This window comes from Nannospalax galili, unplaced genomic scaffold (assembly GCF_000622305.1).
Source record: "Nannospalax galili isolate Female #2095 unplaced genomic scaffold, S.galili_v1.0 scaffold46, whole genome shotgun sequence".
In the NCBI taxonomy this organism is placed as follows: domain Eukaryota; kingdom Metazoa; phylum Chordata; class Mammalia; order Rodentia; family Spalacidae; genus Nannospalax; species Nannospalax galili.
This window is the reverse complement of record NW_008355790.1, coordinates 2,748,826-2,771,738: the sequence shown is the minus strand read 5'-3', so window position 1 is coordinate 2,771,738 and position 22,913 is coordinate 2,748,826. Positions and strand designations below refer to the sequence as shown.

The following is a 22,913-nucleotide window of genomic DNA, read 5'->3' as shown; positions in this document are numbered from 1 at the left end:
TGAGTGTGCTGTGGACTGCAGAGTCAGAGCAGTGGAGCTGCCGGTACCCTTTGGAGCCCAGAAGATCGTGAGTGAATCCCAGATGTCCAACCTCGAGCTACTTTGCTGGACTTTGGTTTTGCTTACGTGTCCCCGATTCTTCCCTTTGAAATAAGACAGTACTTGTTTTGGATTTTACAGAAGCCCACCCACAGTTGAGACTTTTTAAAGAGACTATGGACTTTAAAGTGTTTGGATTTTTTTTTAAGGACTGTGGGGTTTTTAAGATTGTACTGTCGTATGTTGTGATATTAACATCATATCTTGGGGACAGAAATTGGAAAGTTATGGTTTAATAGTGATATTTATGTGTCAAGTTGACAGGGGGTCAGTTGTGCTGGATAGCTTTAGTGTCAACTTGACACACCTGGGTTGAGGGAGCCTCAGTTGGGGAATTGCCTCTATTGGACTGGCCTATGGCCATGTCTGAGGGGCATCTTCTTGATGAGTGATGTGGGAGGGCCCAGCGCACTGTGGGTGGTGCCACCCCTGGGCAGGTGGACCTATGTAGCATAAGAAAGGCTGAGCAGGGGCCAGGGGAGCAAGGCAGTAAGCAGCGTTCCTCCATGGCCTGTGCTCCAGCTCCTGCTTCTAGGTTCCTGCCCTGACTTCCTACCTTGGGCTCCCTGATGAACTGTGACCTGGGAGATGTAAGCTGAATAAACCCTTTCCTCCCCAAGTTGGTATTGGTCAGTGTTTTGTCACGGCAGTGAAGAAAAAAAGCAGGACACCTCCCTCCGTGGGCTTGCAGGAAGGATCTATTCTTCAGCCTCAGTTAGTTGCACACATCCCTGTTTGTGCTCATACCACCAGAACTGTGCCTCTGGCCACTGCCATTTCTTCTTTTCTTCTGTTTTATAAAAACACATATGCCTTCATTTGACAACTACCCAGAGAGTCCAGAATGATCCTTAGTCATATCTGTACAGTGCTTGTCATTTTGCATACAAGATTCCATTCCCATACTCCAGGGAGATTAGGACAGAGTTATCTTTGGAGAGAACCATTCTTCTGCCTGACAAAATGGTCTAATTATAAATTATCTATGTATATGTCGTCTATTACCTAGTTGTCTTGCAAGTAATCTATCTTTGCTTAGACCTCTAATTTTTTTTAAATAACATAATTTGCCCAAAAAATTGTGAACTTTAAACATTCTATAAGGAAAAATCTTATATTATCAGTCCTTATTTTAGTCACTAATAACACGTTACCTGTAATCAGTGGCAGGTTTACAAAATGCAGAAACGTCTTTCCTCTGTTCCATCCTATAGGGCCTTCTTTATTGTGTTAAACCTGTCTTTATTTTTCCTTCATGCATTGAGTCAGCATGTATCCAGCATGTTTATCAATTATGTGGAAGTCAGGGCCCAGCTTATTAGCTGACATATTAGCATGGCTAGGCAGATAGTTAAAATATGATCTTCAGTTATATGTGAGACAGTTGTACGTGCTTTGAAAATTCAAATATATATATGCATGCATACTTACATAGAGAGTCAGGATAGAGCTGGCAGCCAGTACTAGGAGCAGGCAGTGAGAAGGTGAGCATGCCATTTTTAGGCTGGCTGGTCATGGAGGGCTTCTGGCATTTGAACAGAAATAAATGAAGAAAGGGTTCAAGATGTAAAATACTTGGGAAAAGGCTATTTCCATCAAAAAAAAATCATAAAGTTTGTAATCAGCTTGCATATTTGAAACTAAAGCAGATAAAGAAATGAAAAAGGTGTAGGAGTCGAAGTTGGAAAAGAGGCCAGAAGACATGTCTTTCTGTGTCTGTCGGTAAGGGCTTTGGATCTTTAAGAAAAAAAACAAGAGGGTCTGGAGAGATGGCTCAGCAGTTAAGAACACTGACTGATCTTGCAGAAGACCAGGGTTTGAATCCCAGCACCCACATGGCAGCTAACAACTGTCCATAACTCCAGTTCCAGGGGATCTGACTGCCTCTTCTGTCCTCTATGGGTGTTACACAACATGGGTGCACTTACTGTCATGCAGGCATAACACTCATACACATAAAATAAAAATAGTAAGTCAAATATTTTTTAAAATTTTAAACAAGAAAATATAATATTTAACCCATTGTTCTGTGAAGACATTTTTATAATATAACAGTAATAAATAATGATATAGCTCTCAGAACAGTAAGCATGATCCAATGTTTCTATAGAGGTATGTGTACTTCTGTATTGAATTCCTTACTATGTTTCTTTTTTGTAGATCTGTGTGGTCCAGGGCATATATGGCTATCATCATTATATGCAGGATCGGATAGATGACAGTGGCTGGGGCTGTGCCTACCGGTCCCTGCAGACTATCTGCTCATGGTTCAGACATCAGGGATACACAGAGCGGTCCATTCCAACACACAGAGAAATTCAGCAGGTACAGAACATGCTATTTTAAATTATAATCAGTTGTGTATTCCATTACCTCTTAACACACCATTAACAATTAAAATTACCCTATGGCTTATTTTTGTTTTGAAAAGAAATATTCTTTGGCTGGTAATTGGGAAAGATGCCCTAAATACATTTTTTTTAATAGCTGCCTTGTTTTTGTTTTTTTTTTTAATACATAAAGGCTCTAGTTGATGTCGGTGACAAACCAGCAACATTTGTCGGATCTCGGCAATGGATTGGATCTATTGAAGTGCAGCTGGTACTAAACCAACTGATTGGTATAACTTCAAAAATACTCTTTGTCAGGTAAAGACACTGTAAATTAAATAAATCATTTCCAGTGACAGTCCATCATTTTATTGAAATAATGGGAAATAATATTTCCCTCATTTATTTTCACTCCCTACTCTTCCTTCTCTTTACCTCATTGCTTTACAAATCCCAGTTTTTAGCAAACTGTAATCTATACTTGATCTTTTTAGACCTAATTTTAGCTTATGCAAGGAAAATTTTAAAACGTCATCTTTGAGTAAAAAGTTATATAAGAAAGCCTACCTTTTTTCATTCCTGAATCCTCAGAAAATCTTACAAGAAGAAAATCAAATGCTGATCTATGGCCATTGTGTTTACCTTCTGCTTGTTTTCTTCCTAAGATGCTGTGCACCAACCGTATCCAAATGATGGATTCATGTTGTTTTCCACAATTTTAATAATATGAGAATATAGAAATTAATGAGTATCAGTTTTTCTGACCATAACTTGCTAGCTCATTATGTATTTTATATATATATATATAAATAAAAGCAGGAGTGCCCTTGCGTGTATGTATATATACATAATACACATATTTTTAAAATGCTTTTTATTTGATGTATATAAGTGTATTGCCTGCATGTACGTAAGTGCACCTGTGTCATGCAGTGACCATGGAGGTCAGAAGAAGGTGTCAGATCTCCTGGAACTGGAGTTACAGGTGGTTGTTAACTTGTGGGAGCTGGGAATCAAACCCAGGTCCTTTGCAAGAACAGCCAGTGTTCTTAACCATCTTTCCAGGCCCCATAAATATATGCATACTACATGTTTTTGTTGTGGTTGTTGTTTTTTGAGAGATCTCACTATGTAGCATTGGCTGGCCTGGAACTCAATATGTAAACCAGACTGACCTCAGACTCACAGAGATTTACCTGCCTCTGCCTCCTGAGTGCTGGGATTAAAAGCATGTGCCATCACCCCTGGTCAGTGGGCTTATATTTTAATATTTTTCATATTGATAACTACTATAACAGTATCTTTGTTGTTCAAGAATTTCACAATTGGAATTGGAATTATAGAAATCAGTACAAAATAATAGCAGATTAAGTAATTTTAGAATTATTTTTAAAAATGAAAGTTTTGGGCCAGTAAGGTAGTTCACCAGGTAAAGGTTGTTACCACCAAACCTGATGACCTGAGTTCAATCCTAAGAGCCAAGTAGTGGAAGGAGAGGACTGACTCCTGCAAGTTCTCCTGACCTACACACAAACACATGCGCGCTTAGATAAGTTTTAGAATTTTTGATACATTAAAATTTTATTGATATTTTACTCACTCAGCCCAGAGCCACGGTTTAATGCCACCTGGCATCTCCAAATATGACAGACTCACTAATGAGTCAGCTTCCAAACCTTTACTTTTTAATGGTGCAAAAAGCAATATGGATTCGATGGAAGTGCCTGAACTTTTATGTTCTAAATATAGAGTACCGGTACTCTGATGCTGCTGGGCAGTGGCAGCAAGTCTTAACTCCCAGTTCACCTTCACAAAAGTCAACAATGGGCTGGGTTGCTAAGCAGTGGTGTTTGGTAATTAGGTGTGCTAAATAAAATTTTCAGCTCACAGCATTTTCAACTTACGGTGGTTTTATTGGGATTTTGAGGAATAGCTCTGTACTTTCCTTTACCAGTCCACCTTTCTGGTGGAAAAAGCAAAAGGTCTATAGTGCATCCAATACTCCATAAAATGCAGTATGTTACACTTGAAAGCATTTTGAGGTTTTCACAGATGTATTAGCCCTAGAATATACTCTGTGCTCTAGGGGAACAGGCATTACTGGTTCCAATGAAAGATGGAAAAAAATGTGGACACTGAAGCAAAAGGACTTAAAAGTTTAGAACCAAGTTGGGTGTCATGGTGCACCCCTTTAATCCCAGCACTTGAGAGGCAGAGGCAGGAAAAAAAAAAAAAAAAAAAAAAAAAAAAAAAACCTAGAACCTTCTTTATATAGTTCTAGAAGCAGAAAACCAAAATCTTTGTTTCTTCCTATTCATAGCCTTAAATATTTAGTTTCTGTTGCTTTAAATTGCTTTCTAAATCAGGGCCCTACCACTTAATTTTTATTTAAACTTACACATTTTTTTAACCCCCCCCCCAAAAAAATAAAAATGTTTTCAACATTGCCCCTACCCCAAACTCATTACTTGACCTTAGTGTTGGAAGTAGTTTCCCTAATGGAAAATGGTTTCTTTCTAGCCAAGGTTCAGAAATGGCCTCTCAAGGACGGGAACTGGCTAACCATTTCCAGAGTGAGGGCACTCCAGTAATGATTGGTAAGGTACTGGGGCATCTTGGGCTCCCTTGGCAGAGTGGAAAATAAGCAAAGCTTGCTAGTATGATGTTTCAGTATTGCATAAAAAACAGCCTTTTCAAACATTCTAAAATTAATGTTTATACCATACATAGTAATTTATTTCCAAAGTAGAGAAGTTGCAAAACAAGATTTAATAACCAAAAGTAAAGGCTAAAAAGGAAATGATAATTATATTTAAGCATTTAAAGAGCTGAGAGCAGTATTAAAAAGGGATGGCCAGCATCATAATTATCACTCTAATTTGGTCAGCTGCATGACACAACAGATTACTTGTCTGGGCTTTATTTGCGAAGTAAGATTGGATTAACTGATCTAAAGATAACATAATTCCACAAAGAATGACTTATCCACAAAGAAGGACAATCTAAGACTGTTGTGTAAGATATGGAGGTAGATATTGGCAGGGTGTCACAGGGAACCTGTGCATGGGCTCTGTCACTGGAGAAACTCAGAGCAGATGCAGCAAGATTTGCTGCAGGAGGGACCACAGCAGTGATGTGACTGCTGGGAGGGGCTTGGTCCCTCTGTGGCCCTTTCTATGTCCATGGTAGGGGATTCCAACAATATGGCAATGGAATATAGACTTCATATGCTTATTCATATGATCACCTTTTTTTGTTAAAGTTATAATCATATCCTTTCAGAATATACTTACCATGATGGTCTTTTACAATGTAGGACATTCTATTTTAATGCTGTCTTAAGTCAACAAACAAAATAATCGGTTTATTTGAACCTAATACACAGTTGAGATGAATTTATATCCTGTTGCATTTTCATATTTCTCCTCTAGGGGGAGGCGTTTTGGCTCACACAATACTAGGAGTTGCATGGAATGAGATTACAGGCCAGATAAAATTTCTTATTCTAGACCCACATTATACAGGTGCTGAAGATCTGCAAGTCATTTTGGAAAAGGTAAGTGTCCACATAACATAAATTTAGACATAAGGCAAAGAAGCCAGAAATGAAGGCGAGCAGCTTGGATGTTAACAGAAAGATGAGCCACAGGCAGGGTCTCACTGTAAGAGGTATTTCTGAGCCTGCTGAGGGTAACTGTCTCCATGTAGTGAAGACAGGAGAGACAAAATCATCGCAAAAGACACAGTGTAGGTTAAATTTATAAAAACCTTGCTACCAAACTCATAGTGGTAATGGAACATAAACTTCATGAGATACCTCCTTTGGAGATTTTGTAGCATACACAATTGTATTGCAGCTCATCGATGTCTTAAAATAGGAGAATAGAATAAACTTTTGTAATTTTAGAATCTACTAATAAATAAATAGAAGACCCGCCATTATGAAGATGTAACTACTTCTCATCTGTGTACATATACTCTGGTCATAATTCTATAAAGGAGTCGAAGTTGAGGCAGATTTAGAAATATTTGTTATTGCTTGCAATATCAGCTACACAAGGCATAAATTTCAGTTGATTTATGAGGAACTAATTTTCACGTGAAGGGCTAGCAAGATCACTGAACAGATAAGAGCACTTGCCACCAAGCCTGACCACTCAGTTTTATCTTCGGAGGCCACATTGTAGAAGAGACCAATGCCTGCAAGTTGTCCTCTGAACTTCACATGCATACATACAAATAAACAAGTAAATAAAAGTGTAATTCTCACATAAAATTTAGTACTAAATCATTAGAAGACAAGTACTGTATAAGATACCTAGAATTTTAAATGTTTATGTTCTTTATCAAGTGTATTAAATTATAGAGAATGCATATGCCCCTTTAAGTCATAAACTAATGTAGGTTTTACTTTTCATTTTGTCCTATTGTCACTTAAACCAATTAAAATTAGTGTCAAAGAAAGAATTCTATAAGCCTCAGCTGTCATTTGATTCAGCCGTGTTTTATAAAGAATTCCTGAAAAATGGGAAGGTTTAATATTGAAATTCATTGCTGAGATTGTTTCACGAGCTACAAAGAATGTATCTACATCATTTTCCTAAAGCCCTAAGGATAAAATGTTTTAGTACACTTGCTAAACAGCTCCTAGCACTTGTGTAACTGAACTCTAAGGTATATGCATGATTACTCTTGTTAATGAGAAGAGTAACAACAGGATATAAATGTGTTCTTACATCTTCAAATATTTTCTTTTCCAACTCAAAGCATGTGGAGTTTTATCAGTATTTGAGAGTGCATATATCGTAATCACAACAGCAACAACAGGTCTCAGAAGGAGCATAGTAATAGAACACTTGCCTACCACACATGAGGCTCTGGGTTCAGTCCCCAGCACCCTCAAAAACAATACAGAATTATTGGGCTGGCAAGGTGGCTGAGCTGGCAAAGGTGCTTGCTGCCACCCTGACAACTTGAGGTTGATTCCCAGACTCACCTGGTAGGTGAGGACATCAAGTTGTCCTCTGATGGCCACATGTGTGGTATGGCATTTACACACGAAATAAAAAATAAATATTTTCAATTTTTTTTTAAATAATAGTAGCAATATTTTCCCCTTCTGTAACATGGGGTCCATTCATCCAGCATTTAAGTACCCAGCGCATGTCAGCCATAGTCCTAAGCACTGGGAATAAGTTTTTAAGAAGCTGTCAGTCTCCTGGAGAAGAATAGAGGGAAGTCCACAGAGGATCCTCAAGACAAACAAATGTTTACAGGTTTACAGGGCTACAGAGGAACCCCAGAGGCAGGGCAAGAAAGTATGGCCTGCTTCCCTGCTGCAGGTTAGCCCAGCAAGAAAGTGGCAGGAGGGACAAGAGCCAGGGAGAAAAGCTGTGATTTAGATTTTTATCTCAAAAGCAGGGAGAAATCTTAAGTATTTCCATCAGGGGAATGATACAGTTAATACTGCTTCCTGGTTGACTTAAATGGGCTTTGCCACAGGTGGAATTACCTTGAAAGTTTTCTGAAGCAGTTAGATAAAGGAGCCATCATTCCTGATTACTTTCTCTGAGAACTTCTGGGAACTTTGTTAGTTATGCTTCTGTAGAAGGATTTGATAGCAGAAAGCCCCTTAACCCATCAGAGTATGCAGGAACCTGGAAGCCAAGGCAGTCATCAGTAGACTCTCTTGACTGTCCTTTGACTCCAGATAAGAGGCAGTGGTAAGGTAGGCTCTGCCTTGCTTTCCTCTTACAGAGCCTCCCCCATTGACATTCCCACGCTAGTCATCTGGAAGGGAAGTATGGCACCCACATACAGGCCTTTGGGCATCTCTCTACCCATTTTTCTTTTTTTAAAAAAAAGAAAAAAGAAAGAAAATAAATAAATGTGGCTACCAGAAGGTCTATCCGCGTGAGAGTATTCTCAAAAGACTAAAGCAGATAGTGTATAACTTCATTATATTTGCCTGTCAAGACAGATTTTAGAACATTAAATTTATTAAAACTTTGCTGAACTATGAGATTTAAATGTTATTATTGTAAAGAAACAGATCTAAAAGACAATGATCCAAATTTAATGTTGATTACCTCAGGAGATGGAAAAGTTGAACTGGTAGATTTTTCTACTTTGATCTTGATAGAATTTTTACAACATGTATCTTATTTTTACAATAAAAAACAAAACAAAGATAAAAGCACATCTCCAGTGAACCCTCCCACATCCACATAAAAAATACCTAGTCCAGTGTCTGCTGTAGATGCTGTAAACTTAAGACTCCAGGTCCCAACCACTACAGCAGCTTCGTTAAAGGAGTAAGACTGCAGCTGTCACTCAGTCCTCAGCCTGAGTGTTTCTCATCTCACTTGAGAATGATGAACTACAGACCAGTCACCATACTTCAGACCAGTCATTAGCTTTTTCTCCTTAAGAAATGAAGTCAAGCTGGACCTGGAGCCAACACACCTGTGGTCCCAGGACTCAAAAGGTTGAGGCAGGATGATAGCTGATAGTTCAAGGCCAAGCTATGCTACAAAATGAGTTCAGGCCACCTTGGGCTGCAGTGTAGACCTTGTCTCCAAATAAATCAGTGGCCCTGGGAGAAATTTGATAAGCTTTGCTACTTATAGTGAGACCTGCTTTAAAGTATGTGTCTTTGCTAGCGGAAGAAAGTGAACTGGTTAGAACTGAAGGAAGGCAGAAAACAGAACTCATGAAGCTGGCTTCGGTTTTGCACCTCCATTGTTTCATTATATCTAAGATGCCACTGAATTGTGCATATTTAAAGTCTTCTACAGACTACTAAATAAAACAGATCATCAGCTAAGCTATTAACGTGGTACTGATTACCAGAGCTATAAAACTACATCTTAGATCCAATGAAATAAAGTATCTGGATAAGTTATTACAGGTTTTTCTTTTTTGAGGACTTCTAAAACCAAATGCTGTAGACTGTTTTTAAAGTTTAAAAATCCATGTTAAAAGAACCAAAAATTACTTTTCTTTACTTGGAAAATCCTGGAGTTTTATAGGTATTTGGGTCTAGGTTAGGTCCTGCAGACAGAGCTTCATGTTACAGTTTCTGTCATGTAGCCTAGTAACCATGTAAAAGGTTCTTTTCCTTTCCCTTCTTCCAAATTTAGGGCTGGTGTGGATGGAAGGGCCCAGACTTTTGGAACAAGGATGCTTACTATAACTTATGCCTTCCTCAACGACCAAAAATTATTTAAATTATTTTGGATTCAAAGACTATAAAGGTGGTATTATAATGTTAATAAAAACACGCTTAATTTTAAATTAACTCCTGGGTATGATTTAATTTAAACTAAGACTTTTTTCAAATGTAATAAAGATTTCACAGATTTTATTCCTTAGATACTCCTTTAATAAGTTAAAAAAAAAAAAAGCAAACCATACATAGCCAAAATACTATAGTCATGTAAATACATGTATTCATAAATGTTTTCTTCACTTGGAAGAACGTTTTCCTCCTCAGGAGTTTAGCTATACGATGAGCCATAGCCATGGTTTGTAATCTGTCAGAAGTGAAGTCTCTTCAGACGTCTTCATGCCCAACATGACTTCTGTTTTGAAAAACATGTTAACATTAAAAACTTTTTTAGGGGTGCTGGAGAGGTGACTTAGTAGTAAGGGTGCTTGCTGTAAAATCATGAGGACTAGAGTTCAGATCCCATTACCTAAGTAACAAGGTCAAACTTGCCCCAAATGCCTGTCCTGTACCTCCAAAGGGATCTGATACCCTCTTTTGGCCTCCACACACAAACAGAAAGTAAAATGAAATCTTTTTTCAAGAAAATTTTTAAAGGATGTGGTTTCTCCCCAAACTTCTGTCTAACCAATGTTTAAATGTTAATGAAGAGGATGCTGGGTCTAAGAATGTTGATATTTGAGTGAAACAGAAAAATCCTGTACCAGAAGAGAAATTCTTGAGGGAGAAAGAAGCAGCCGTCAGCTACTCACCAGCACTTCCTTTTCACAGCTACATTTTCCACACTTCTAAAGCTTCGTTTCTGTCTGAACACCGGAACACAGGGATCCCTGTCAGGGTGCACACTTGACTTTGTTGTCTGCATACATTTAGTCATGGTGAGAAACTTGGCACATTCTGGAAATCCACATGACCAAGCAAGATCTTCAGCTGTTTGCCCGTTCTTATTACATAAACTGAAATTGGACAAAGCTGGCGTTAAATAGAAATTTGGAATTGTTTATTCTTTTTCTATCTTTCTAACAAAGGAATTCAAGCACATATCAACACCAGAGTAAGAGAGGTGCTGGGCCAGGAGTGTGGTACAGTAAAGGAGCAGTGTTCAATCCAGTGCACATACACACAAAAAAGAGGGAACAGAAGTGCAGGGGAATTTAGTTTTGCTCACTACTATACCCTCAGTCGCTAGCAGATCTGCACAGAGTGGGCATTCCATTGTGGTAATTGTATTTTTATTCCATTATTGTGCTTCACTGTTGAATGAATTTGAATGAATACAAAAGTATTTGGTGTTCAGTACAGTGAATGAGCACCCAGATGTAGCCCACAAAAACTCTATAGAGTTTCTTAAGCTAAAACTGAAGTGTCACTGTCATGATGTATCTCTGAAGGCTCGGGATCTACTTCACTCCAACTGATAAGTGATATTCATTATTGTAATGATCATTATTAACTGCTTAGGCAAACATGAAAGGATAACACTAAATCAGTTAGGCAAGCACTATTTCTAAAATAATTTCTAATTAGGCTTCAGGAGTTCAATTGGTTTAATCCAAGAAAACACAAAATCTGGAACTACTCTTTTTTGTTTGGGTTTTTTGTTTGTTTGTTTGTTTGTTTGTCTTTTTTGAAACAGGGTCTCCTTGTAGCCCCAGCTGGCCTGGAACTCACTATGTAGACCAGGCTGGCCTTGAACTCACAAAGATCCACCTGCCTCTGCCCCCCAAGTGCTGGGATTAAAAGCATGCGCCACCACACCCGGCGGAACTACTCATTTTATACTCACTCAATTTGGGCATCACTGGCTACCAGCAGGCTAAGGCATTCCAGGCTTCCAACTTTTGCTGCCTTGTGAAGTGCAGTTTCTCCCAAAACATCCTTTAGGACAAGATAGAACTTGTTTTAGGACAAGTCTCCCAAAACACTTTCCTGTGTAAACTCGTGGATGGTTTAATATTAGCTATTTGAGGGGCTAGAGAGATGGTTTGGCAGTTAAGAACACTAGTTGTTCTTGCAGAAGACCCGGGTTCGAATCCCAGCACCCACATGGTAGCTAACAACTGTGTAATTCCAGTTCCAGGGGATCGGACAGCCTCTTCTGTCCTCTGTGGGCATTGCACGACACGGGTGCACTTACCTACAGGCAGGCAATACACACACGTAAAAATAATAAAAATTTTTTTTTAAATATTTGCTATTTGAGGAAGCCAGTTAAAACTGTCTTGTATGGACTGAGTTTTTATTCAGTCTATCTTTAATAAAGTTCTTTTTCTGTTCTAATACAAAGTTTGCATTAATAAAGATATGCAGTCATATTCACATACATTAAAATTTAAGGAAATGCAAGCAAATTAAGAGTTTACAGAAGCTAAAAAGTTCACAGCTTTAAATGTCATTATAATCAAGATGAAAACCACTGGAAGAAAGAGATGGTGGCATTGTCTCCCAACTATTATTTCATGCTAGACTGAGACTTGGCAACATAGCAAATACTTTGAAAAATACTGCAAAGCTGGGTGTGGTGGTGCATGCCTTTAATCCGAGTACTTGGGAGGCATAGGCAGGTGGATGTCTGAGTTCGAGGCCATCCTGGTCTACATAGTGACACCTGTCTCACAAAAGGGGGGGAGGGGACAAATGAATTGCCAGGCAAAGTGTTTACACCTTTAATTCCAGCATTTGTGAGGAGGCTGGTGGATATCTGTGAGTTGGCGATCAGTCTGGTTTACATAGCAAGTTCCAAGCCAGCCAGGGCTACATAGTAAGACCCTCAAAACAAAATCAACACCCCCCCACACACACATACACTGTGCAATGTGATAACCTGTAGCCATCTATGCTAAAAAGCACTTGTCATCTGCATTCATTAGGCAGGTGATGCTGTTGCTTGATTGCAAACCTGGAGGTGAGACTGAGCCTCTTTTGTCCTGTTTTGACATGTGGCTAGACTGAACTGAGATGCCATAAGAATGAAATACACAGCACATCAGTATTTGACATGAGTACACACAAACAGTATTTTGGTTAAATTACTAAAAATCTCATGGTTTGCTTTTGCTTTACTGATGTGGCTACTAAAAAATTTAAATTACAGTCTTGCATTATATCTATATTGGACATTCCTATTATAGATATGTTTACAACTGAAAACTACTGCTTATTTCTAGCAGTTAGGAAATATCTGTGCAGATACGGGGTGGAGAGACGGGGTGTACACAGCAACAATCCGTTACTTAGTTACCTGTTGGTTGAGGTCAGCACCTGCTTGCAGCTGCCAGAGAAGAAAGTAAGCAAGGCCACCACCTGCGGCTAGGTGGACGGGCGACTGCTCTTGGGGATCCGGGGGTGCGTTGACAGAAGCTCCAGTCTCCAGCAAATTCTTGAGACCTTCCACCTGCAGGAAGAGAACAGAATGTCACTGTCCAGTCCTGCTTGAGTCCTACGCGTTGAAAATCGTTTTCCCCTGCAAAAACCTAACTGACAAGGTCTGATTTGGTACACGAGTGATCAGTCCACCGTCACCCCGTTAGTGCTCCCAAAGAAGACATCCTGTGGAAGATTTCTTCTGCAGGACAAAAGAGGCAGAGAGCCTCACCTCCGGGTTGCAATCGAACAACAGCATCGCCCAACTCTACGCAGATGACCAGAGTCCCCGAGAGTGCCGAGTGGAGCGACCCGGGAACACCGGCAGGTGAGGTTGCACAGGGCTGCCGAGTGCCGGAGTTTGAACCCTGTGGGAGCTAGCACACGAGCCCCTCCCCGCCGCGCCGCCTAGTCTACTGCAGCCTGAACTTTTCCAGCTCCAGGGCGGCCGCACGTACACAAACGCTGACACGTGCAGGCAGGAACCCGCGGGCTGGGAGGAAGGAGGGGCAGGCCACACAGGCCAGCCAGCCGATTGGGCTAGGGGATGCCCCCGGCCGCCCGCTTCGGAGCGACGGCCTAGGTCGCCCTCACACGCATGCGCAGTGAAGGCGGTGGGCCTGGCGGGCGAAAGCCTGCGCTTTCTTACTTGGGCGGCTGCCATAACGCGCGCAGAGTTTTGCACGTAGCGTGTGGTCGCGCCCAGCCCTTTGGTCCCCTAGGAGAAGCGGAAGTCGCAGGTTCATGCTTTAGCGTCTGCTAACTCGCACGTACCCAGGAAAAGAGCGAACCTGGGAGTAGCTTCCCTCAGGCCCGCCCTGGGCCTCGGGGCCTTCGGACTGGCTTCCTCCATCGCAGCGGGGTGTCGGCCAGGCCCTGACAGCCTAGCCGGGCGTTAGAGCGGTGGTTGAGCGGATGCTGCCGGGCGGTGTGCCGTGGAAATGCCCTCCCTAGCTAAGGGGGTTATCAATTCCTGCCCTCCGGGTCTCCCTTCAGAGAGACTATTCCCGGGAGCAGGAATTCCCGGGAAATAAACCACCCATTGCCACGCCTGGAGAGAGGCTGAAGCACTCTTGGGCCTGGGGAAGGGTAGTAAAGCTAGGAGTTTTGAGGCTGGACTGTGTGAAGGAGGGGACTTGTGCTCACCCTGGCCATTGGGAGAGCCCTGCACTCGACAGTTAAGGCCAAGGGACTCTGCTGGCCTCTCTACAGGGAAGCATGGAAGGTGGCTCTTGGAGAGCTCTTTGTGATACTCACCTTGACTGATTTTTGAAGAACTTAAAAAAGTCTAACTTCAAATTGTCGCTGCCCCTCCCCCCCCTCCTGTCCCTCATCTACTCGAGTCCTTGAGTGTTCCAAAGCACTCTTTCCAGATTAACGAAGCTAAAACAAAGCTCCAGCTATTAGTTCTTTCCTCTAAATTTTGGAAATTTTCAAATGATTTCCTTATTTCTAGGAGGACTGAAAATTAGGTGTGTTTACTGTTTGGTGGTTGGCAGGGTGGAGACCCAACTCTGCAGATTCTTGGCTTGACTGGAGAAAAGAAATTCAGGAGGAACCAGTATGAAGCAGACTTAAGGGTTTATTCAAAGTCGTTTTTAACATTGATCTTAAACATAGGGGTGCTCGAGAAAAGAATACAATATGATCCAGGTGGGTATGGGGTTCTCAAGGGCGATAGCAGGCCTTGTCTTTATAATGAGAGAGAGAGAGAGAGAGAGAGAGAGAGAGAGAGAGATGCTGTGGTGGATTTAAATTTCAAGGAGTATAATTTACAAGCTTAAAGTTTTAAGTAAAATTACTTTAAAAATTAAAAATATATGAGCTGGTTTGTCTATTTCTCTTAAGAATTTCTCTTTGTAAATGTATTTGAGGTGTGTTATTTAAGCTCGGAGATGAGGAAGAAGCATCGATATGGTATAACTCAAGGTTAGAAACATTTTGACCCTAAATAAGCACAGCTCACATTTCATTTGTTGTTTTAATATCTGTTGTTTTTGATATACCTTTAGGAAAACACACTATCTCTATAGGAAATTTGAGATTTATTGGTTTTGAAGTCCTTAACTCTGTCAGCAGTAAAGACAAACTAGATCCCAGGGTAAAGTCTTCTTTCCTTTCTCGTGTCCTTGATTTTCTGTCTATCCTGCCTCACTTATTGTCTTCTAAATGAGTGGTCTTTTAGTCTTTTGATTTTTTTATTACAAAATTATTTTTAATAAAAGCCGTGAAGATAATAATCATTACTTTTAGGTAGTCACCCAAGGGATAGTTTTAAACATTCTTATTCATATAAAATAATGCCTGTGTTCTATATTTTTAATAAATTGTTCATAGCATCTTTTGCTGGTCTTTAGAGAAGGGCACTGCAGAGATGTTATCAGAATTGTGAACACATGCCCACATTCCAGTTTCCTTTTCCTCCCGTTTGTCAGGTAAGCACCTTTTCTGAAACCACACGTAATTAAGGTTCAGTTTTGCATCGATGTTCATATTTAGGATTTCCTAAAAAAATATATTATCAGAGATGTTCTGAGTTTAAAATGTAAATGTTGGCCAGGCATGTTGGTACATGCCTTTAATCCCAGCACTTGGGAGGCAGAGATGGGGGGATCTCTGTGAATTCAAGGCCAGCCTGGTGTACATAGTGAGTTCCAGAACAGCTGGGGCTACAGGGACACCCTGTCTCAGAAAGACCAAAAAAAAAAAAATCCATAAATGTTGTAGAGTTAACTAATATAATAGTATGTACAGGGTTAAAATACTTCCATATTACCACATTCTTTTCTTTTAAAACAGCATTCTTTTCAGCAGGCATTTTAGGCTCCTGTTGCTTGTGCATTTTTCACAGTGGTTGCAGCTTTTGTTCCTTTCATCATCACTGGATATTTGTTTTGCTCAGTGTTTCAGAAAAATTGTCTCAACGGAGTTTACCCTTAATATACCTTTAACACTTTTTTAATATATATTTTTATATATTTATCTTTTTTTAAAATTTTATGTGTATGAGTGGCTTGCCTGCATGTACGTGAGTGCACCCGTGTCGTGCAGTGCCACGGAGGTCAGAAGAGGGTGTTGGATTCCCCTGGAACTGGAGTCAAGGACGGTTTGTAGCCACCATGTGGTGCTAGAAATAGAACCCGGGTCCTCTGCAAGAGCAGTCAGTGCTCTTAATCGCTGAACCATCTCCCCAGCCCCCACTTTTTAAAACCTGAACAAAATCTAGTGGAGCACAAAAGTATAAATGACTGGCACTATATGACTGGCAAGTCACTGGGAGTTTCCCTAACTTTATAGCAGGAAGAATGGATTTTCTAAAGAGGAAGGTAATCTAAAACACATGATCAACAGTGATTCTTCTGAACATTGTTAACTCTATGTATTTGCTGATAGATGGGTGTCAAAAAGAATGCCATTTAGAGTGAATCTTTTTTTTTTAATTGTGTATGAGTGTATTGCCTGCTTGTATGTGAGTGCACCCCTGTCACGCAGTGCTGCAGAGGTCAGAAGAGGGCTTTGGATTCCCCTGGAACTGGAGTTATAGCCGCAATGTGCAGGCTGGGAATCAAACCCAGATCCTCTGCAAGAGCAGTCAGTGCTCTTAAACTCTGAGCTATCTCTCCAACCCCAAGTGAATCCTTTTTTTAAAAAAAAGTGTTGTTTGGCAAAAAAAAGTGACTAGTTGAATGAAAGATGTGTGGGCTGGGTCTTAAAGGTAAGTTTGCTGGAGAATCCAAGAAGGGAAGATTCTAAGAAGTGTAAACTATCTTCCAATGTTGAGAGATGCTGTGTGTGGTTCAGTTTGGTGTCAGTATATAATACACATACAGAAATTGTGTAGAGAGAAAGTAATTACTCATTACTTACAAATGAGTAATTGTGTTGGTGGTGCCCAAGGAGGCAGAGGCAGTAGGCCAATCCTGGGCAACACAGTTCTAGGTCAACCTGCACCATGTATATTCTCTCTCTCCCTCACTCCCTCCCTCCCTGTCCCCCTCCCTCTCTCCCTCCCTCTCTCCCTCCCTCCCCTTCCACAGACAAGATTATATTAAATAGCAATTTCCATTCCAGTTTATTCTACTAAATTATAAAAAGTTGACATTAACTGAGCACTTACTATAATCATAATGCTATTATTAATAAGCATTGTTATTTTGTCTGTTTTACAAAAAAAAAAATTTGAGACAGTAAAGGTTTGATAACTTACCTAAAATTCTTGAGGAAGTGACAAGTAGTTATTCTAAACAACTGTTGTGCCAGGATATTGTAGGAAAAAATACATTTATTCTCTTTGGATAATTTTTAACTTCCTGAAAGCCTGTAATCACAATAGCTCTGATAGTTTCAATAATAATGGTTATTTAATGGTCACTTTGGTGTTTGAATTGAACTCAGAAAACTCCAAGGGTATGTGGTTTTGAAATTTCTTTCCTGGTCATATCTCTTCAGTGAAATGTAAAAATTATAGGTGATAAATTTATAGAATAGGATGAAATAGGGAAAGGGGGTAGAAAGTTAGCTCTTTATTAAAGAAAATTAAACCATAGAATGGGAGTATCCAAGTTTTTCCTTGTTGAAGAGGGAAATTGCAGATAAGTACAGAAGGTTAAAATGAGGCATATGGCCAGGCGTGGTGGCACACACCTTTGATCCCAGCACTCAGGAGGCAGAGGCAGGCAGATCTCTGTGAGTTCAAGGCCAGTCTGGTCTACATAATGAGTTCCAGGACAACTGGGCTACAAGGAGACCCTGTCTCAAAAAAGCCAAAAAAAAAAAAAAAGAGGAATATGATCCTGGATTTGTGGAAGATACCAGTTAAATTTCATAGTTTCCTTAATGTAGGTACAGAAGGGTGGCTTTAGAAAAAAGTCATGAGAATGTGTGTACATGGATTAAGACGCATGTTTTCCAGCTCTAACTGCCTTGAGAGAGTCTAGAAGCAGTGACACCCCAGTAGCAAGCGTTTATAGCTTCAATTAAAGAAACCAGGGTTCCTGAAGAAGCTGCTCACTCTAGGGCTAGAGCAGCAAAAATATAGATGATCACAGAGCTTCTTGTAGTGCCAGAAGGAAAGGAAATACTCAAAACCCCAAAACACAAGGGCATGATAACGGGATAAAGGAGCCCACCTGAAAGCCCCCAGTGACCAAAACTGAAACAACTTGAGCCAAAAACTATTGTTGGATTATAGCTCCATAAAATAGACATTCCTAAATCAATAGTGACATGAATAATTGAATAAATAAGTGGAAGATGATGTTTTAAAGAATTCCAAATATTTTGGGCACTATCTTCTTCAGGAGGTAAAGATTAAGCCCCTCCCCTTCTTCCAGAAAATGGTCTATGAGAAGGAAAAAAAGTTGACAGTGGTGAAACTGGCCAAATACTACTTAGGCCAGATAGTTAACATCAATGATAAGTATGTTGATAGCCTGAACCCCTGGTATAGAGTGAGATGAGAAGGCCATGTCCCTTCTATGATAGTCTCCCACCAAAACCCAGAACTCACTGTTAACCATTAATGAAACATCAGATAAACAAGATTAAGAGAGTAGTTCACAGGATACTTGGCCAATACTCAAAGCTGTCAAGATCATGGTAATCAGGAATGTCTGAGAAACTATCAAAGACAGAGGAAGCATGAGAACTATAATGTAATTTACATGAGATTCATGGAAAAATATATGAGATGCTAATAAAGTAAGGTTTGAGATCCTGGTAATATGGCAATGTTGATTTCTTTTTTAATATTCATTTTTATTTGTATATATATGAATATTTGCCTGCATGTGTGTTTGTGCACAGTGTGTGTGCCTTGTACCCATAGAGGCCAGAAATGAGTATCACATCTCCTGGAGCTGGCATTAAAAGCAGTTGTGAGTCTCCATATGAGTGCTGGGAACTGAACCTGGTTCCTCTGCAAGAACAGCAAGAGCTCTTAACACTGAGTCATCTCCCCAGCCCCTCCCAAGTTGATATATTATTGTGATAAACGTGTCATGTTAACAACCGTAGGAAAATGATGAGAGACTATCTTTTCTGGTAAATCTCAAATCTTAAAATATAAACAGAAGACGTGAGGCAAGTTGAAATGAAACTGTTATGTATTATAATGTACACTGTCCATTATACTGATCATTGGAAGATCTTGTGCTGTTCCCTTGAAGAGGGCTTCTTAAAAATTTTCCACTTATGACACATTTTTGCTTGAAAAATTTTTACATGATACCAGGTATTCAGGTATAGGCAAGTATACAAATCAAACATTTACTGATAGTAAATCATAAATTTATTTTAACACAGTTAACTTGATATGTATAATCATACCATTTATTAAGGCTGGAATTAAATTTGCATATTAATGAGATGGATACACTTGTTTATTTTTACATAATGAAATCAGCTAGTATTTGATATTGCAGGATATAGAACAACTTCAACAGAATAGGTGAAAATAGATCAACTGTAAAAGATAGGGGGCTGGAGAGAACTGGGAAAATACTTGCCGACTGCTGTTTGTGGACTTAATTCAATCTCTAGCACCCTCATTAAAAAAAAAAAAAAACCTGGGGCTGGAGAGATGGCTCAGTGGTTAAGAACACTGGTTGTTCTTGCAGAAGACCCAGGTTTGAATCCCAGCACCAACATGGCAGCTAACAACTGTCTGTAACTCCAGTTCCAGGGGATCCAACAGCTTCTTCTGTTCTCTGCGGGCATTGCACGACATGGGTGCACTTACCTACATGTAGGCAATACACGCATACACATAAAATAAGAATAATAAAATATTAAGAAAAAAACAGAGTCTTTAAAAAAAAAACTTTTTAAAAAGCCCAAGTACAATTGCCTGCACCTATAATTCCAGAGCTAGGGAGGTGAACACAGCAGAATCCCTGGGCCTTACTGGCCAGCCAGTCTAGTAGAATTAATGAGCTTCGTGCTCAGTAAGAAACCCTGTCTCAAATAAGATCTCCTCAGTCTTCTTTCAGCGCTTTGGCCAGTTACTCATCTCGACATTAACTGCTGCCTACTGCAAAAAGCTTCCCTGACCTAGGTGAGAGCAGCAGGCCTCAACCTGCAACAAATAAACATGCATATTTAGAAGACAATTTGACCACATGACCATTTAGCAAAATCAGAAAAACAGATTTTACTCTAGGGCCTATGACCTCCCCAACCATGGTCTTTTTACCAGGATTATAGTACCAGGCATGAAATCCCCTCATGTGGAGTAGGTCTCAAGTCTAATCAGAAAGTAATTAGTTCCCCTATAACAGTTGTGCCACTGCTCTACCAGTGTGCACATCTTGTCTGGCAGGTCATTATTGTAGCCTGCAGGGTCCAGCACCAGGTAAAACCCCTATTCTCTCTCCCAGCAGCCTGCGTAGCATCTTCTGGCACTTTGAAAGCTAGTCATCAGGGAGGAAGCTTCCCCATCTGAGATTGATTTCTCTATGTCCTGAAGCCAAAGTGTGTAGTGTCTTTAGCAATAGGGTCTTAGTGGTTTGGTGAGTAACCAATGGCAAAAATTTATGTTGTTTTAGAGACCTCTGGAGCCTCCTTGACCAATAACTAGAATGAAGGTGTCCTATGCCTTACCCTATGACTTTCGTTTAATAACCCATATCTTCTGGAAGCTTACTGAGGGCTCAGCCTTAAATGGAACATTTCTATCAACCCCTCTCCCCAAAGCTCAGAGAACAAAAAAGCAGAAAGAATGTGAGAGCCAGAGGACATGGAGTACACAAAATGCTGTCTTGTAGACATTAAGTGGTTTCCACACTCATGAACTTACATCAGCTATGGTTACATGCACTAGATCAAGCCAGTCAAAATTCCAGTAAAGATGGAGGAGATGTTCTCCAGGCCCCACCCCTTACTGAGGAGCTATAGGAAAATCTTTTTGAGGGTGCAGATGTTCATGTTCCAGTGGATGACCCACACCAATACACATATGGGCAACACTAATTGCATTTAGTGGGTTATTTAAAATCTTTACTTTTGTTGTTGTTTAACTGTCAGTTCCATTAATATATAAGAGAATTCTTCCTAAACTTAAACACAACCCATTTCTTTCATCTAAAGAACTTATCTAAAGGGTCTGTGAGGTAACTCAGTGGGTAAAGGCTCTTGCGGCCAAGCCTGACAACTTGAGATCGATCCCTAGGACCTGAGAATCTACTCCACCGAGTTTTGCTCTGACCTCTTCGTGTACACCCCAGCTAAGACAAATACACATACATCTACACACATTTTTAATATAAATAAAAATAACATAAAACATCGATCTTTGAAAAAGAATGACATATACATTTGAAAAAGAATGTTCATATACTTGAAATGTAATTTATATATTTAACTTTGAAACATTTTCTTGCAAAAACTCAAGTATATTGAAATTTGCCGGCATTCCACTTAATCTGTGTTTCTCAGAGGATAAAAAGATAATGTTGATTTTACTACTCAAATAATAGCTAATAAACTATCAAAAACAAGTGACAATGTGATATGTGATGTAAAGATAAGCATGTGCCTAGTATTTTATGTTTTCTAGGCACTGGAAACAATATGCATTTTAAAAGGAAAAGAGTTGAATTTCAGACTTTCAGCGTAGGTTCCCAAATCATCTAACAAATCTGGTTTTTGTTTCATTTTGAGGTAGCTTCTCTCTATCTGATGCAGCTGGCCACACACTAGGCAACCAAAGCTATGCCAAACTGGAGCTCTTCCTGCCTCAGCTTTCTGAGTGCTGCGATTATAAGCATGAACCATCATGCCTAGCAATAAATCATTTTTAATTATTAAATTATGCATGTATAACTGATAATGCATATTTCTGACAAACTTAATCTTTTCTGGAAAAAAAACTATTACCAAAATACTTGAGAACTCATTGTATAAATACCATCATGCACAGAAGTTACCCAGATCTAGTTATTTCTAGGCTTTGGTGAAATTTCATATTTTACACGATGGAATTGGGGAATAGAACATTTTTTTTAATTTAAATTTTTTTTTTACCTCTCAGATTTCAGTTTATTTTACTTCACTTGAGAAGAAAATAAACTCTTAATTTTAATGCTAAATTCATATCAGAATTAACATACCCATAATGGACTCCTGTATGGAACCTCACCCTCCCACATGGGACCATTGTGGAAGAGGAGGCAGAAAGATTGTAAGAGCCAGGGCTGGTTCATGAACGGATGAGGTGGAGGCTTCCAGGCCAATGGAGGCTTGCTCATGGGAGCCTGCAGCAGCAGTGGCATCCAGCTCAGGACCCAGGTCCACTCAATTAAACAAGGGCCCAAAGTGGAGGTGAGAAATAGTGGCAGGTCAGCACTAGAGTGAGAACTATTTGAGACTGATTACTGCTGGGTAAGGGAGAGTATGAATTACATACGACCACTGGATGGGCTGACTAGACTCCAGTGGACACATTTACACTTAAGGATATTTGAATACAAACACCTGAATGAATAGGACTCAGCTTGTATGGAAGAGTGTGCAGGGTTTAGTGGGGAGGCAATGGGGGAGGCATGGATGGGGGGGTCTAGATTAGAGTGGGAAATGTATGAAATTTAAAAAGCACAATTTTAAAAAGTTAAAAAAAAAAAGAAATTTATCGTCAAAGAATGAATGGTTTTTCAACTTAACACTACAAATGTGGAGCCTTGTTGCCATTCAAACTGTGGAGAGAAAGATTACCTAGATTTTTTTTTTGAGACAGTTGATGTCTGATCTCATTACATGATTTGTGACTGAGGCATATGAAAGTGACTTATGCAGTTACTGTCTGCCTCCTCCTTTAGAGTCAAATTAGAAGGTGCATCTTCAGGATCAGAAAAATGATTAAAGCTAACTAAAATAAAATATGTATTGTGTAAAGCTAT

General features: G+C 39.8%; 2 protein-coding genes across 2 annotated transcripts in view; one reads left to right on the top strand and one right to left on the bottom strand.

Annotated features, from left to right (window-relative positions):
- Positions 1-9,729, top strand: part of Ufsp2 (UFM1 specific peptidase 2) — a 26,097-nt gene extending 16,368 nt beyond the window's left edge. Inside the window, exons 8-12 of the mRNA XM_008853587.3 lie at positions 2,260-2,424; positions 2,623-2,747; positions 4,950-5,026; positions 5,861-5,985; positions 9,572-9,729. Of these exons, the coding sequence (XP_008851809.1) occupies positions 2,260-2,424; positions 2,623-2,747; positions 4,950-5,026; positions 5,861-5,985; positions 9,572-9,658 (579 nt within the window). The 3' untranslated portion in view covers positions 9,659-9,729. The remainder of the gene's footprint in view (positions 1-2,259; positions 2,425-2,622; positions 2,748-4,949; positions 5,027-5,860; positions 5,986-9,571) is intronic.
- A 66-nt stretch (positions 9,730-9,795) lies between these two features.
- Ankrd37 (ankyrin repeat domain 37) lies at positions 9,796-13,500 on the bottom strand. The gene is made up of 5 exons (XM_008853588.2): positions 13,253-13,500; positions 12,899-13,051; positions 11,444-11,535; positions 10,410-10,613; positions 9,796-10,012 (listed from the first exon to the last, which is right to left on the bottom strand). Coding segments are annotated over exons 1-5 (477 nt in total). The 5' UTR covers positions 13,280-13,500; the 3' UTR covers positions 9,796-10,011.
- Between the last annotated feature and the right edge of the window lie 9,413 nt (positions 13,501-22,913).

Coding starts and splice junctions, on each gene's coding strand:
- Ankrd37 (XM_008853588.2), bottom strand. CDS start 13,279: ATGCTGTTGTTCGATTGCAACCCGGAG. Junction 13,052..13,252: donor TGTTCGATTGCAACCCGGAG/GTGAGGCTCTCT, acceptor CTCTTCCTGCAG/GTGGAAGGTCTCAAGAATTT. Junction 11,536..12,898: donor GTGCTGACCTCAACCAACAG/GTAACTAAGTAA, acceptor CTTGTCCTAAAG/GATGTTTTGGGAGAAACTGC.